This window comes from Raphanus sativus, chromosome 4, assembly GCF_000801105.2.
Source record: "Raphanus sativus cultivar WK10039 chromosome 4, ASM80110v3, whole genome shotgun sequence".
NCBI classification, from domain to species: domain Eukaryota; kingdom Viridiplantae; phylum Streptophyta; class Magnoliopsida; order Brassicales; family Brassicaceae; genus Raphanus; species Raphanus sativus.
In genome coordinates, this window is record NC_079514.1 from 38,657,517 (window position 1) to 38,672,446 (window position 14,930).

At 32.6% G+C, this 14,930-nt stretch overlaps 2 protein-coding genes and 1 pseudogene across 2 annotated transcripts; 1 reads left to right on the forward strand and 2 right to left on the reverse strand.

The window, feature by feature from the left end:
- Positions 1–2,643: 2,643 nt before the first annotated feature.
- LOC108855121 (zingipain-2-like) lies at positions 2,644–4,329 on the reverse strand (annotated as a pseudogene).
- A 3,263-nt stretch (positions 4,330–7,592) lies between these two features.
- On the forward strand, positions 7,593–9,181 carry LOC130511346 (putative FBD-associated F-box protein At5g56430). Its single transcript, XM_057008280.1, has 4 exons — positions 7,593–8,447; positions 8,556–8,684; positions 8,775–9,090; positions 9,171–9,181. Exons 1-4 carry the CDS (start codon positions 7,593–7,595, stop codon positions 9,179–9,181), a joined length of 1,311 nt encoding a protein of 436 aa, XP_056864260.1.
- A 1,464-nt stretch (positions 9,182–10,645) lies between these two features.
- LOC108837113 (cyclic dof factor 4-like) lies at positions 10,646–11,524 on the reverse strand. Its single transcript, XM_018610183.2, has one exon. It carries the CDS (start codon positions 11,403–11,405, stop codon positions 10,902–10,904), a length of 504 nt encoding a protein of 167 aa, XP_018465685.1. The 5' UTR covers positions 11,406–11,524; the 3' UTR covers positions 10,646–10,901.
- Positions 11,525–14,930: the final 3,406 nt, after the last annotated feature.

The following is a 14,930-nucleotide window of genomic DNA, read 5'->3' on the forward strand; positions in this document are numbered from 1 at the left end:
TCAGTTGACCATTAGTAAATAATGAAATTCGGTTCTTACATAATAGGATCCATAAAAACTTACAGTAATGCCTCTTTGTAGTTGATTCATATTTTTTATAAATTAAGAACACAATAATTTTAGGATATCATTGAATAGTTCATAACTTTATATACTGTTGTTATCTTATAGACCATATAAGAAATTTTACATATCTCAACTTTATTATGCATAAGATTAAATTATATACTAATACTACTATTTTGTGTTAAAAAAAAACTAATACTACTATTTAGAATTAATATTAGTAACAATTAATACAATTTATTAGACTAATCTTTTCAAAAACAATAATAGTAAATATTATGAATCCGAAATATTTATACTAATTGGTGTATTTAAGAAAATGTAACTCTTTGATTATATTATTTATAGTGTATTGCATTTGTTAGGTTTTTCTGCATTTTTATTAACCTGAGAGTATTCATGACTCTATGGAAGGGTCCAGACTAATCCTCAAAAAGAGGTGCAGCACACGGATAAAATTTATATTTTTGGGTATTCAAATGGGATATAAAGCATGAGCCATATCCATATAGGTGTTCAGGAACAATGTAACTTAGTTTCGTGCAACATATAGATCGAACCTGAAACGTGTTAGTGTCCCAACTCCATTTCCTTACCATCCGACTCTGTTGAGAGATGTTTCCATTGAAATGTATTTTCGTAAGAATGTTGCTTTAGGAGCCTAAGACACAACCGAAAATTGAGTTAATTAAAATGCATTTACGAAACTAATGTTTTAATATAATGATTTACATGCGATATGTAACGTTTACAAATCGCCTACCAATGATTATTGCCACACCGTTGGATTCACATTAATTCTGGTAATAACTATCGAAAGCAAAGTAGCTTTGCTCAACTCATCCACCTCATCGTTTTTGGTGTGTTTCCGTGGGTCTCCCGTGAATGAATCTAAGGTATTAGTGGGACATTCTGTTACTTTGATTGTCACGGGGGACATCTTAAATCATTTTCCAGCAATTATCACATGCTTTCATCTCTTCCTTTATTTATTTTGTCATAATTCGACAAAAACATTACTTTCTATTATAAGATATGGACAGCACTCGACAGGCAACCTTGGCTATTTTTTCCCTAATTGATTCTGTTTTGTTCATTAGTATTTACGAAGCAGTGAGTGAATTTCACAGGAGTAGTCACATGCAAGGGAAGAAAATTGTTACACGTTTCTTCTTTTTTTTCCCTGAAATAGTTATTTCACGTTTCTTTTGGTGACATTTTGAAAGATGTTTTCAAAAATGCAAGTGAAGCTTAAGCATGACTTTTCGAAAGATATTTCTTTTTCTCACTCCGAATCGTTGTTACTATACGCATATTTGTTTATTTTTGCAGTTGATTCTTTTGAAGATTTTTGAGAATCGAGAGCCACAACAAAGCATATTTTATCCCATTAAGTTGGATTATAGGGTTATATATATATTATATCATTTGAGAAGTGACATTCATAATGTATGTAACAACTCACAAAAACTTTTCTTTATGGCCTTGTAGGAATTATTGTAATGGGCTCAAAGATTCTTTTCGGCAAGAATCCATGAAAACGATCTGTATTGCAAGCAATTAATTTAGTTACATCTATATAAAATATGGAAATTGTCAGAAGAAATGTTTTTAATTTAGTGAGAAAATGAAACACTGGAAGTGTGGATAAATCCAAGAAGTCGGTGTCGAATAGCATTTGGCTTTCAAAATTTGTGACAGCAAGAGAAGTCTAGTTTTATGTAGTCGACCCATCCTTATTATAGAGCAATGTTTGATTGTTAAATGATTATAATTTGCAAAGCTCTTATTCATAATAAGCCACCATAACAAAGAAGAAGAAAGATGCCACCATCACATTAAACCTTTTAAAACACTCAATATTTGTTCATGGTATCCAATACAGGGTATCCTATAAAAATCAGTAAATCACATAACGAATATTATTTGTATGGCTTCTAAAACTACAAACATGTCAATATTCTTACGTTAAACATTTGAAAGAAAAATAACTTAGATGCGCGTAATACTCTTCCGTATATCAGAACGTGAAGAACTCAATCATCAGCATGACGCCATTTCACAGCTGTTTAGGAGTCCAACTCGGACCTATGCCATCTTTTAGTTCGAACTATGACCACCAGAAACTGATGACCACCATTGTTCAGTCCTTACGTCCTAATTAGATATATCTTATTTTGGATTGAGTTCTTAACATTCCCAACCAAAGCATGATAACAATGATTAGACATGTTCAATGGGGTTTCATTGGGTTTCTAATAATAAAAAGTACTCCAGTGGGGAAGATAAGGAAAAATACAGTTTTAGATATAAAAGAATATCATAAGAAATTTCTTTCACATTTGTCACTCACGGATTGGTTTAATTACAAAAATCTAACTATTGAATTATACTATATTTAAACATTATTATTTAATAAATCTTTTTCTTTTGCAACTATTGGAGATGCTCTGAAATGAAGTCACTTTAATTTCTAATATATTTTTTTTCTTTGAATAAATACATGTCTTACCAATTACGTCAAGACCATGCAAGACGTAAAGAACAATATAAATACATTACAAAATGTGGCTCAAAATATGGTGGATTAAACCGCACCTCAACAATACATAATCAAATAATCAAAGACACTTTATAATATTGTATACCACTTTAATTTTGATATACGTACTTTCAATTTGAATTAGACTATGTGTAAAATATATAAAACAAACGCTTACGCAACTGGGTAAAAAGCATACTGGGCTACACCACACATGCCTTGAGGCCAAGCAACCTCTCTACGGATCCTTATATAACCATTTTCTCCCCATGTTTCACCCCAAGAGTTCTTAGCCAGCCAGTACTTGGTCCCATCCTGGCTCACCCCATACCCAACAAGCGTAACCGCGTGATTTGAGCTAGTCCCACAAGGCCCATCGTATACTCCCCCTGAGTAGTGCATGAACCCGTCCCCACTAGCGTCCATCGAGACAGAGACGGGTTGCCTGGATACGGCCTCGAGTAAGGCCCGCTCGTTGTTGCTAGGGACGGATTGGAAACCGCTGATCCGTGCAGCGGGTATTGCATTGGACCGACATCTCCCATCTGATCCTTGGTAAGAGTAAGACTTCTCCGAAGCGATGCCACGGTTTTGGATTATATAGTTGAAAGCATCCGACATTATTCCACCGTTGCAGCCTTGATCGTACTCTCTGTCGCAGTCTAGAAGCTGTTGTTCGGACAAAGATACGAGCTTCCCGTGGGCGATCTTAGTCACACCTTCCACTGCTGCTACAGACGAAAACGCCCAGCAACATCCTGAACATACATAGACCTCTGATCAGTCGAGTGCTCTCATATAGAAGGAACAACCATATTCTCTTTAGCCCTATAAACTAACTTGGACATCTAATTATAACTAGATATTTTGGTGCAATATTTTGGTGCAATTATAAATAATATTATTGGTGCCATTATAATTTGGTGCAGTTATAAATAATATTTTGGTGCAATTATAATTTGCCTTTGCATTGCATTGCATTCATGTTAATTTATACGTTCTTTTTCATTTGTTTTAAATTATATGTATAGTTATATAGAAAAGAAGCATTACCGCATTGGCCTTGGTATTTGACCGGAGTCACAGCTCCTTCACTTCTCCAGTCCTTGCTCTCGACTACCACGTCACTGACGTTCCAAGACCTAGAAGACATCGTTGTGTCGACCACTTTGGAAGGGGTTCTTCGGGTTATGTTCTTTAGTCCGGTGTGCGTTGCCAGGAACTCCTCGTTGATCCAATCCGCGAATTCATTGACACTAAGCTTGTAGCTGTTGTTTGCTTTTTCGTTGAACTTCTCAATGAACTTCAAATTCTTTTTAAACACATCGCGTCTCATCTGTTTCTCGAGCTCATCGTGGTAAACACGAGAAAATCGAGACATCCATTGCTCATGTTTATCAACCGTCGACGGCACATGGAAGGTTACAGTACGAGACGTAGCTTGAGAGATTCTGAAGCATGTGAAAAGAATGGTCAAAAGAGTGACCAAGACCATGATCGATGTCATTTTGCTTTTTGAGAATTGAAAATGTTCAAAAAAAAAAAGAACAGAAGGAAGAGTTATGTTTTATTTTGTGGTTATGACTACTGGTGGTGGACTGGAGTAGTGAGGATAGATGGAAGAGTATTTATAGATTTAGGATTAAACAATGACATCCTATCATATGTAAGCAAATGCAAGTTGACTTGAATCCATTTGATGTGATGTAAACACTTTGCATTACTTGCGCCGTAATGTCGGGAAGAAACACTTCCCCATTTTTATATCTTATATTCTTATATGCTTAACTTCCTTATTTGTATTTTGGTTCATTTGATTTTGATATGTCGGTCCGGAATATATGTTGTTAAATTGAAAACCCCTTTGTGCTAGCTAGGGTTGGCAAAATATCAATAAAATTTGATTTGATCTGTTATTTGTTTCGATTCGATCCAAAAAATCAAGATATCCGTAATTTTACAAATCAAAACAAATACTAACATTAATATCCGACAAATAAGAAACAAATCACGAATATTCATTAAAAAAACGGATATCCGAACTGATATGTAATGTACATATACATGTATTATGTATATATAAAAATTATATATGTCTATATATTTTTTAATTATTGTATCCATTTAATTAATTATTTAGTCATTAAATTTTTTAAAGTATATAGTTTTTAAATAATTCGTAATGAAATATTATTGTTTTATATTAAAAATTTTCTTTTTTCTTTTAATATTTTTCAAAAAATGATTTTTTATTATCTTTTACCGGATCGACAGATCGAATCAGATATCCGATAAAATACATTGATTTTCGTATATTTGTAATACCGAATATTCGGAAGCTTACGATCGAATCGAATAAAAAACGATTATTCATACGGAATGGATCAGATCATGGATATCCTTAAAATTCCGGATATCTATTTCGTATCTACCCCTAGTGCTAGCTATGGCATATAATCAAAATTAAATTAAACGCATGAGCCCTTTAAAACACACAACCACCAGTGTTCCATACACATAAAAATTGTTGATAAAGTGGAAGTTGCTTTACTCTTAGAGGTCACATGTTCCCAGGATAACGATTCAACATTCTAATATGGCACAGAAAAACCCAGCCGAAACAATATGAATAATATAAATAACTTTTTTTGATATGCAACAACATTATATCAAAATTTTGGAGTACTATAGTAATCATATTTTATAACTCTTATAAATGTATGAAACGTGGAATGTTTGACGTTATAGAAGACATAGTATCGGGTACTTATAGCTTAACACTGCTTAAACGATCGTAGTTCTCTATTTTGCAGAAACTTATTCTCCCACTTGGAGTTCCGTTTCGCTTGTACTTTAAGCAAATTCCACAAAATAATGGATTGTTTTCAAAAAAGAAAACTATAGTATTATAAAACATGGAATAAAGACTGGCATGCAAATATGTTTCAAAAAAAAATATGTTTCAAAAAGATAAATTGCCATACTTTTTAACCGAATCTAAAAAACGCAAAAATTTACAAATGTTTTCTTTTTTACCACACGAGTTCACCATGTTTTTTTTTTTGGTAAAAGAGTTCAATTTGTGAGTTCACCATGTTTTTGGTGCAATGTTATTTCAAGAATTCTCCAAGTAACATTTTTGGTTAGGATCCTCTACATGGCAGTGTATATAATAAGAATATTTATGCTAAAATGATCAAATTAAGTATAATACATTTTCTTAACATATACATTTCTTTTTTGGCAATTCTTTAAAGTATCATTTTTCAAGTTTTTTTTCACAAAAATAGTACTCAAAAAATAAAATGACTAAAATAACACATTTTTGTTTTGAAAAATTTAATATTTTTTTTTGTTTTTAAATATTTGAACACATTCCTAAAAATCTATCCCTTAACTCTAAACCATAAGTTTTAAATTAATTAACCCAAAAATTATAAATACAGATTTACCATTCAATAAAATTTATTTTAGTCATTTTTTTCTTTGTGATGTTATTTTTGTGACAAAAACTTGGTTTTGTGGCTTCTTGGTTTTTTTTCTTTCTTTTTGGCCTGTACATATTTTTGTTATAAATTCTGTTAGAAAGTTTACTTGTTTATATTATATATCCGCAACCAAATACCAATTGTCTTAGACATTATTATATGTGCAAGCATGAAATGAGTAATAGGGCATGGGCTCGAACAAATGGGTGCGTCATATTCATGCTACAAGACAATTATTTGGTTTATTTGTCTCTCAACTTGGCTTACATGAGTCACGTATTAAAACGACAAAAAGTAATGGATTAGAAGTTATAACTAACTAACACAAAAGATTGAATAAGTTTTTTTTTATTGGCCACTTACCTGTAAAAATCAAGAAATTGGCTTCTTCTTCAAGTTTCACTTTGTCCCTTATAGTTTGTAAATTTATCAGAGTAAAAGTTTACACAAATCACTTAGCGATAAGTTATTTAGAATATACTAATACTAGTTTTGGGTGATACAGTTAGATCGAGTGTTCATATATTGTTGGATGCCTCAGAGACTTTCTATTTACTTAGAGCTACTGAAATGAAAGTTAACGATCCATAATCTTATATATTAATCCCCCAAGGTATGAAAATGTACAGTCACTAAAAAAAATAGTTTCATTTTCTTTCTATCATCTCATAAGTAAAGAGGAAATTACCTAGCTCTCGGCTATAACTAAACTGGCTAGTTTCACCTGGGGTTGAACAAGGTATCGTGCTTCATTCACCAACAGCATCCATCCATGAATCTCTGCAACAGAATGAAATCACCGGTGAGTGTTTGTTGTATACATATACTTGAAATCAAGTGAAGGAGACAAATACATGTGTACAAAAAAAACACTCTGTTTTGGGTATTTGTTCTTCTACCGAACAACTGATGATCCAACTCCTAGAGAAATAGAGACTTAGAGACTCTCTTTACTTAAAAATATGATCACTGTTAAGGAACATTAACAACAACAACAAAAATCATTGTTCTGGTATTATAGTATCTTTGCAATATTATTTGATAGATTAAGTTTTTATATGTTGTGTTCACTAAGAATTGAATTTTTGTGATGGTTAATTAAAAAAACTACTTTTAATAAATTAAAATATTACATGTAATTTACTTATACATGGATGCGATTTCCTTTTAAGTAATAAAGTTACGTTGTTAAAAAAACTTCTTAATTCTTTACTTTTAATAGAGTGGATGACATTCTTCTGGGCTAGCCTTTAGGCCTGCTTCTTTTCCCTCTACAAGTCTGCAGTTGGGCTTAATTAACCGAGGCCCATTTTCTGTTCTGTAATAACAAAAAACGAATTTTTTTTTTTTTTTGGTAAAATGTTAAGAAAAACGAAAAATCTTGTTAGGTATAACTTGGTTTGATTAGGGCTCTTTTGAATATATAGCTTATATATAAATTGTGACTCAGTTTTGTTCCGTTCACAGATTTCATAGAAGCATACATCTGGTTGAATATGTGTTATATCAACGAGTTACTTGACGATTTGCTGGTGAATATTTTGCTACTAATCCCGACAAAAGAGGTCGTGGCGACGTCGCTTTTGTCCAGACGATGGCGTTCCGTCTGGAAACTCGTTCCCAAGCTTGATTTTCGTGACTATTCATACAGATATCACGACACATCCGCCGCGCCTTCAGAGTTCATCGACAAGTTCTTGGAGCGAAACACATCCCCCGTTCTAGAAACTTTCCATCTCAATCTTTATCATTGCCGAGATTACTCCCCTGAATCTGTCGAAAAATGGGTTAACGTTGCGGTTGCTCGCAATGTTGTTGATCTTGAGCTTATATATTGCCTTTTCGGTGTTCCTATACGGTTTCCCACGAGCTTGTACACACATGAAACCCTTGTGGTATTAAGCCTCAGAGGAACGTTCGTTGAGGACGTTTCTTCGAAAACATGTCTCCGGAGCCTCAAGTCTTTATCTCTTCGATTTATGAGGTTCTATAGCGAACAAACCGTTGATAGGTTTTTGTCTTGCTTCCCTGTTCTCGAAACATTGGTTGTACGTGGATGGATATGCGTTAACGTGAAGACGTATTCGATTCGTGTGCCGTCGCTGCAGAGCCTAGACATCGAGGAGTTAGTAGGCGGTTATACTGATCCAAGATATGATCATGGTTACGTGATCGATGCTCCTCGTTTGAAGTTTTTGCATATCGTCGACCATTATTGCGGCTATTGTTCGTTGGTGAACGTCCCTGAGAAACTGGAAGCAGAGATCCACCTTAGGTTTTGTGATTCTGACAAGCTTCTTGGATCTCTTACCTCGGCTAGAAAACTTTCCTTGTGTTTAAAACCACAAATGGTAAAAAAAAAATATATATATATATATATATATATATATATATATATATTTCACATTTTAGTTTCTGACACTCTACTTTTGTGTGCTGATGACACTTTTTTTTGCTAGGATTCATGTCTAAAAGGGGACTTTGATCAGCTCGTGTCTCTAGAGCTTTGTGTTATGTGCTCCTTGGATTGGTTGAATATCATCCTCAAGCATTCTCCTAAACTCCGAGCTCTCAGGCTCTCGAGAACGGTAAGTTTATGGGTCTTAATTAACCTGGTTGATGTTTGCATCTTCAATATTTAATTTCAAATTTTTGTTTGTTTTAACTGTTTATCTCAGATACACAGCTGCCAAAATTCTCGAAATGTCCGAACTAACTGGGAGCGACCGAGTTGTGTTCCTGAATGTTTGATGTCCAGTCTCGAAACTGTGGAGTGGATTGCGTATGAAGGAACAGAAGAAGAGGAAAATGTGGTGAAGTATTTGTTGGAGAATGGGAACCTTTGTTTTAAAAAGCGTTGGCGCAGGGATATTTATGGCATGTTTAGTTATGAAATTCTTAGATTGGGGCCGAGGAGCCAGGCTAGCTCAGGGCCTCAGGCGACGGTGATACCACCTTTGTGCACTTTTGAAGAGAAGCTAGGGCACAAAAAGCGTAAGAGGCCCCATAGCCTTTTTAATTCTCAACTAAATCGTGTTTTTAATTTAAGTTTTGTACCTTAGTTTTAAATTCAGTTTTATTGTGAGTTAAAGATTTTACAGAAACCAACAATAGTTTCGTAAAGTCCTTAGCTCACAATTATACATGCATATATAATATATATATACACGTATTATTTTTCTTAAAAACTCTAGTGCAAGGACACCAATAATATTGCTCTTATGGATATTGGAGCGATCGTTCCCACTTCTGTGGTTCAATCGAAGTCTTCCTCGTTACTGTACAAAATTCATCGAGGTATCAGTGTCTCTTTGCCTTTGAATCTCTTCTTTTTCAACATACAATGTTTTTTTTCTGAAAAGAGCTTTTCAACATACCATGTCTCATCTCAATTTATCTTTCTCGTACATGGTCACTGTCACTGAATTACATATGAATAACTTGAATTACATATGAATAACTTATGTGACAAAACAAAACTTGAGAAATTCAAGAAGCATGGTAGTATATGTATTCTGCTTTTGTTTTAAAATGATGCATATTTTAGATTTTTCACATATATTAATAGAACATATAATAAATGCATACTTTTATGATTATCATTTTCCATAAATTTAAAACAATAAAAATTCAATAAATATAATTAAATTTTTTGAAATTTGCAATTAATCATTATTAGGTGATAAAATATGCATTAAAATACAAAATTATATATATTTGAAAAAGAAATAAAAACATGTAAGGACATCATGAAACGTAGGAAGTATAATTTTATTTTGTAATATTTCTTGAAAAATCTACTTTGGTGTATGCTTAAGAATCAACTTTAAAGAGTAACAATTTTCCATTCAAATTATGTAACAAATATTTTTCCAATTCTAAAAAAAATCAAAATGATATTTTTATAAACTTGTTAATTGTTGACTAGCTTATGATGTATGCATATTTCAAAACGTTTATAATTGAAATGATGTGTTATTTAACATTGACTATTTGTTCGGATTTTATTTAACACTAAATTGGTCTGATTAGGCTTTTTTCCCTGTTAAACAAAATATCATCCATTGTCATGAGATTCTTCTTTCTAAAATAAATTATTAGTTGACTAAAGCCATGTTCGTAAGAAAGACGCGCTGCGTCAGCGTCCGCGACGGGAAATAGACATCAAATTAAATAAAACAACGGTGGTAGATTAATTAAGTGGACGCTGCGGTTACTTCCGTACAGATTTCCGGTGTCATATGTGACGCTGTAAAATGTAGCGACAGTTAGAATTGGTCGCTGCGTTTATTTGATAGGCAAAAGTACGGTCACCGGTGTCACTTTCCAGACGCGCGAACAAAAAAATAGTTATAAAATGGATAGATAACCGCTGCGTCAGCGTCTTTCAAAAGAACAGTGGTTAAATCTGTGTTGCTTTATTTATCACTACTTATCAAAATAAGTTTTTAGCATATCATACAAATCCTAGGTGAATCTACAAATCCTAGGCGACTCTGTTTAGCTAAATTAAAGAGTGAAGAAGTCTGTTTAATTCAGAATTATATTGGGTAGGTTGGCAAAAAGAAAAACTGTGTAGAGTAGCAAAACAACTACCACTAGTCAGACTTTTCTTTTCTTACCACTAATCAGATTTGATTGATTGACAAATACTAAATTATCTATATCGACAGCCTGTATGTACACAAAGAGCGACCAAACTCACCACGTTCTTCAACGGGTTTAAAGGCAAAACACTCAACCCCAAAACCAAAAACAATAATATTTAATTTAAAAAAATTAATACTCAGTACAGTATATTAAAATCAACACGGTTCACTGTCAGAAAAGCACCGGAGTCGCTTCAGAGAAAAATCATGCCGGAAACCGCCGCGAGCAGCGGCTGCAGAATGCAACTCATGGGCAAGCAAGCCATTGATAAGCTCGACATGGTGGACCTCATTTCCATCCCCAAGCATACCTATAACGACACGGCCCAGTGGTTTAGATTTCCGACGACCGGCACCAACAGGAACGTTCCGTAGTGCGCCACCGGCGGTCCAATAACGGTGGCAGCTTTTGCAAAAGTGCCGAGGCTGATTAGCGTTGTAGTTGTTGAAGTAACAGAACTTTGTCTCCATGCTCTTGCATCTCGGACATGCTATTATCCTGTCCGGACGCTTCTCCACCGTCGGTTCAGATGATGATGATCTAGCGACCGGATCCGACGGTGGTTTCTCTTCTTCGCTTTTGATGGTCTGAGTGATATTGACGTTAAATGCAATGGTTTTGCCAAATAGTTTAATCCCTTGAGAATTTTGTGTCGCCATGAAAATGTGTAGGAAGGTGAAGATAGCTTATCAAAAGCTGTCACTTGCAGCTAAGATAGAGAGCAGGGACAGTTTTTATAGGATGATGATCTAACTTTGTAGTTAGGATTGGAGAAGAAAAAGAGATAAAGTAGTGGAGATTAAATATTTAGTGTTTAAAAGACTAATAAAGCATATATTAGGCGCATTCATCGCTTTTTATTATAGTTTATTTATTGGTCTACATAAAAGTAAAACATAACGTCAATACAGTACAGATGAAGCTACAAACTTTTTTGTTTTAAACCCATAATCAAGTCCGTAAAACATTTTAGAGAGCAAAAGTCATATCAGCATGTTTTCCTTTTTGTTTGTCAGCTTACTCTGTTTAAATATGCATGCATTGTATTACTATTATATGAATAAATATACAATTAATTTGTTTTTGAACTTAGATAAATATACAATTAATTGTGTAATTTTTAGACTAGTGGATGCTTGAACAGTTGTACATGATCCAACCACAGTTAACGCTATTTGTTTGAAAGAGATTGCACATCCATGATTATCCATCTACCCTTATCTGAATTTGAGTGTGGTTTCTGGTTTGTTCATAGATTATTAACGAACCAGAGATGTTGGGTATCGAAATGTGTATCCATTTTTCTCTGTTTCTCTTTGTAGATCCCTTTTCTTTAAATATACGCTAATGTCTTAAAAGTTAAAACTAATCATAAACGAACAAGGCTGCAGTAAATTACGGAAATGTCATAATGAAAAGGGAAATAAATTGGTGTGACTTTTACTGCCTAAGGTACTGATTTGATCGTGGAAGCCCCCTTGGTCCAGTGGTTTGACTAAGGGTTCATTAATGCTTCTACACCAGGAGGTCTGAGTTTCGAGTCCCAGTGAAGACGGAATTATGCAAATTAAGGGAGAGAAAGCTTACAAGAGGTTCTGGAGCATGGTGCAAGGAGTACCGTCAGGCATGGATACGATATGTTGGTTCAGGTGAGGTGATGCAGTCAGTGACGGGTAGAATTGTCGGCTGTAAAATCGTCTGTAACGTTCTCATAGTTTGTAATAGCATAATTATCCAGAGTTAAAAAAAAAAAAAGGTACTGATTTGATTATATGATTTCACAGTGCACGAGTTACGAGTTCCACTTTTGTAGCACTTTAAATAATTAGGTTTGCAGAAATGCAAATCTCTAGACACCTAGGAGTCTTGCCTCGTGCATATTTTATTATTTCCTTTTCAAAATGAGATGTCTGTATAATCAACTGTATAATCAACTATATAATCATTTTGTATTTACACGATTCATGTTTTTTTATAATTGATATTTAAAAATATATTTAATGTATTTTTAAAAATGTAAATAAATTAAAATGTACAATATTAATGGTAAAACTTTAGTGTTTTCCAAAAGTATTTAATTTTATTAATATGAATGAAAAACTTAAAACATCAATCTTTCCTATACAAAAATGCATATGTTATAATATATTCTTTTGTCAAAATTTTCACTTCCTTCAATGTTCTATGTATAGTAATAATTTACGGATTGTTAGAATTAAATTTGTTGAATGAATGAATTCAATTTTATATTTTGAAATGTGATCTAAAACAAAAAAAAAGAAAAGAAAAATAGGGGGTATGAGCTTTTTAAGAGACTCACCGCTCACGCATCGTTACCATGGAGCTTCTTGAGTCCCAAGTCGGAGACTGAGTGCAACTGAGATTCATGATTTGTTCACCGCAGACTGCGTTGCCAACAACTGGATTGTTGTACATTCAGTCGAGGTAACAAAATAGACGCTAGACCAGAGAAATTTATGTATTATTTTAAAAGAGATTATGACTCGATACAATTCGTTAAAGTGGTTTTACGTATTTGAAATTATACATGCTACTCCATATGCTATCAGTGTTTTGTTTACCGTCTCTAATAACTTCAACTTTTATTATTCACATCTTACCACTAGAATACTTATATCGCTTTGCCTTGCCAATAGTATCCATCGTTCAATTAATCTAATGTCTAGTAAGTATATAGAACTTCTTTTCTTCTATAAAGTGAACTTTTAGAAAGTAATATAAACAAGGATATAATCTTTATTCTTTAGTGTATCGAATCAAGTGTCCAACTTATAAAGTTTTAAGTTTAACTTAAACTAAAACAACACAAAGCGAACTTCACGACTTAGGGTTTCGAGTACTTGTATATTATAATTAGGCCAGATCTCAGTTTGCCAACTCAAGTTATCATGTATATAACTAAATGAAAACCTTAGACCTTTATGTTGAAATTGTTAGTAGTATTGTTAACATATAATTTTTGGTTTAATAAATATAAATTCATTTACAAACGAAACATAGGCAAAGGAAAAGTAAACCAACAAGTTGTACACAAAGTGCAGGTCCAATCTTAACAATATACTATTATAAAATATTGACATTGAGATTTCTGCTTTGTTCAATTAGTTTACTCCAATTTGCTCGACAAACAATAACAAGACAGCTAACACCAGACCCTTTATGTACGACATTAATTAAAGAGGTTAGCAGGGATTATATCCTAATCCCATGTTGCTATCTAAACACGGTTGAGTAGAAGACACTAACTATTACTGTCCCCAAACCGTAATAAGGATGATAAACGTTAATTCAGAAGAGACTCAAACAAAAGATATCCCAAGGTTAAGTTATAGGATCAGAGATATAAACTCATGAAAAATCGATTATCTATAATCTACTACGCAATAAACATACATCCTGGTTTCAAAATAAATAAAAAATAAACATGCAAACCTAAGTTTTAAAAAGAAAAAAAAACAGAAAAACTGAAAAAATTATATTCACTCTCTAATAAAGATATATTTTTATTTGGGTCGAATGTTATAATTAAAAAATATTGTAGACCCTAAATCTTTATACTAATCGTATTTCTTAATTTTTTAAATAAATCTTAGTTACTAAATCTAAACTCAGATATAAAATAAAATATTTTTATATTTTATTAAGAGAATCTCTTAAATAGTTCCTTTTAGTTTTTGTTCTCTAAAATATTTCCTAAACACAAAATATCAAATTAGCCTTCATTAGTGCGTAAATATAATTGTATCATTATTTATAATTTTATTTAATTATTTATTAAATATTTAAATATTAAAAATAAAACAAATAAAAAAATTCTAAACATTTTCAATTGTTAGGGAATTTTTATTGAGAAACAATTTTTCTTATAAATAAAATTAGTAAGAAATCCATGAATGAATGTGTATAATATTTTTGTAGATTTATATTTTTATAGAATTCATGAATGTATTTATAAACGTGTAATCTTCATGAATTTGCTTATATGCATATCTGTAAACCATTAGTGAATACATTACATCTTTCTAAAATTTACAAAACAATACTTCTAAATATGTAAAATATCTATCTATGATGACAAAAAAACAAAAAAACTATAAATTTTAGATATTAAATTTATGAAACTCTTAACATTAAAAAGAGATAAATTTTATATTTTAATAAAA

Bases quoted from the DNA above. Each gene is read 5' to 3' on its own strand.
- LOC130511346 (XM_057008280.1), top strand. From the start codon at position 7,593: ATGTGTTATATCAACGAGTTACTTGACGATTTGCTGGTGAATATTTTG. The intron at 8,448-8,555 runs GTAAAAAAAAAA...TTTTTTTGCTAG, and splicing joins TGTGTTTAAAACCACAAATG to GATTCATGTCTAAAAGGGGA. The intron at 8,685-8,774 runs GTAAGTTTATGG...TGTTTATCTCAG, and splicing joins CTCTCAGGCTCTCGAGAACG to ATACACAGCTGCCAAAATTC.
- LOC108837113 (XM_018610183.2), bottom strand. From the start codon at position 11,405: ATGGCGACACAAAATTCTCAAGGGATTAAACTATTTGGCAAAACCATT.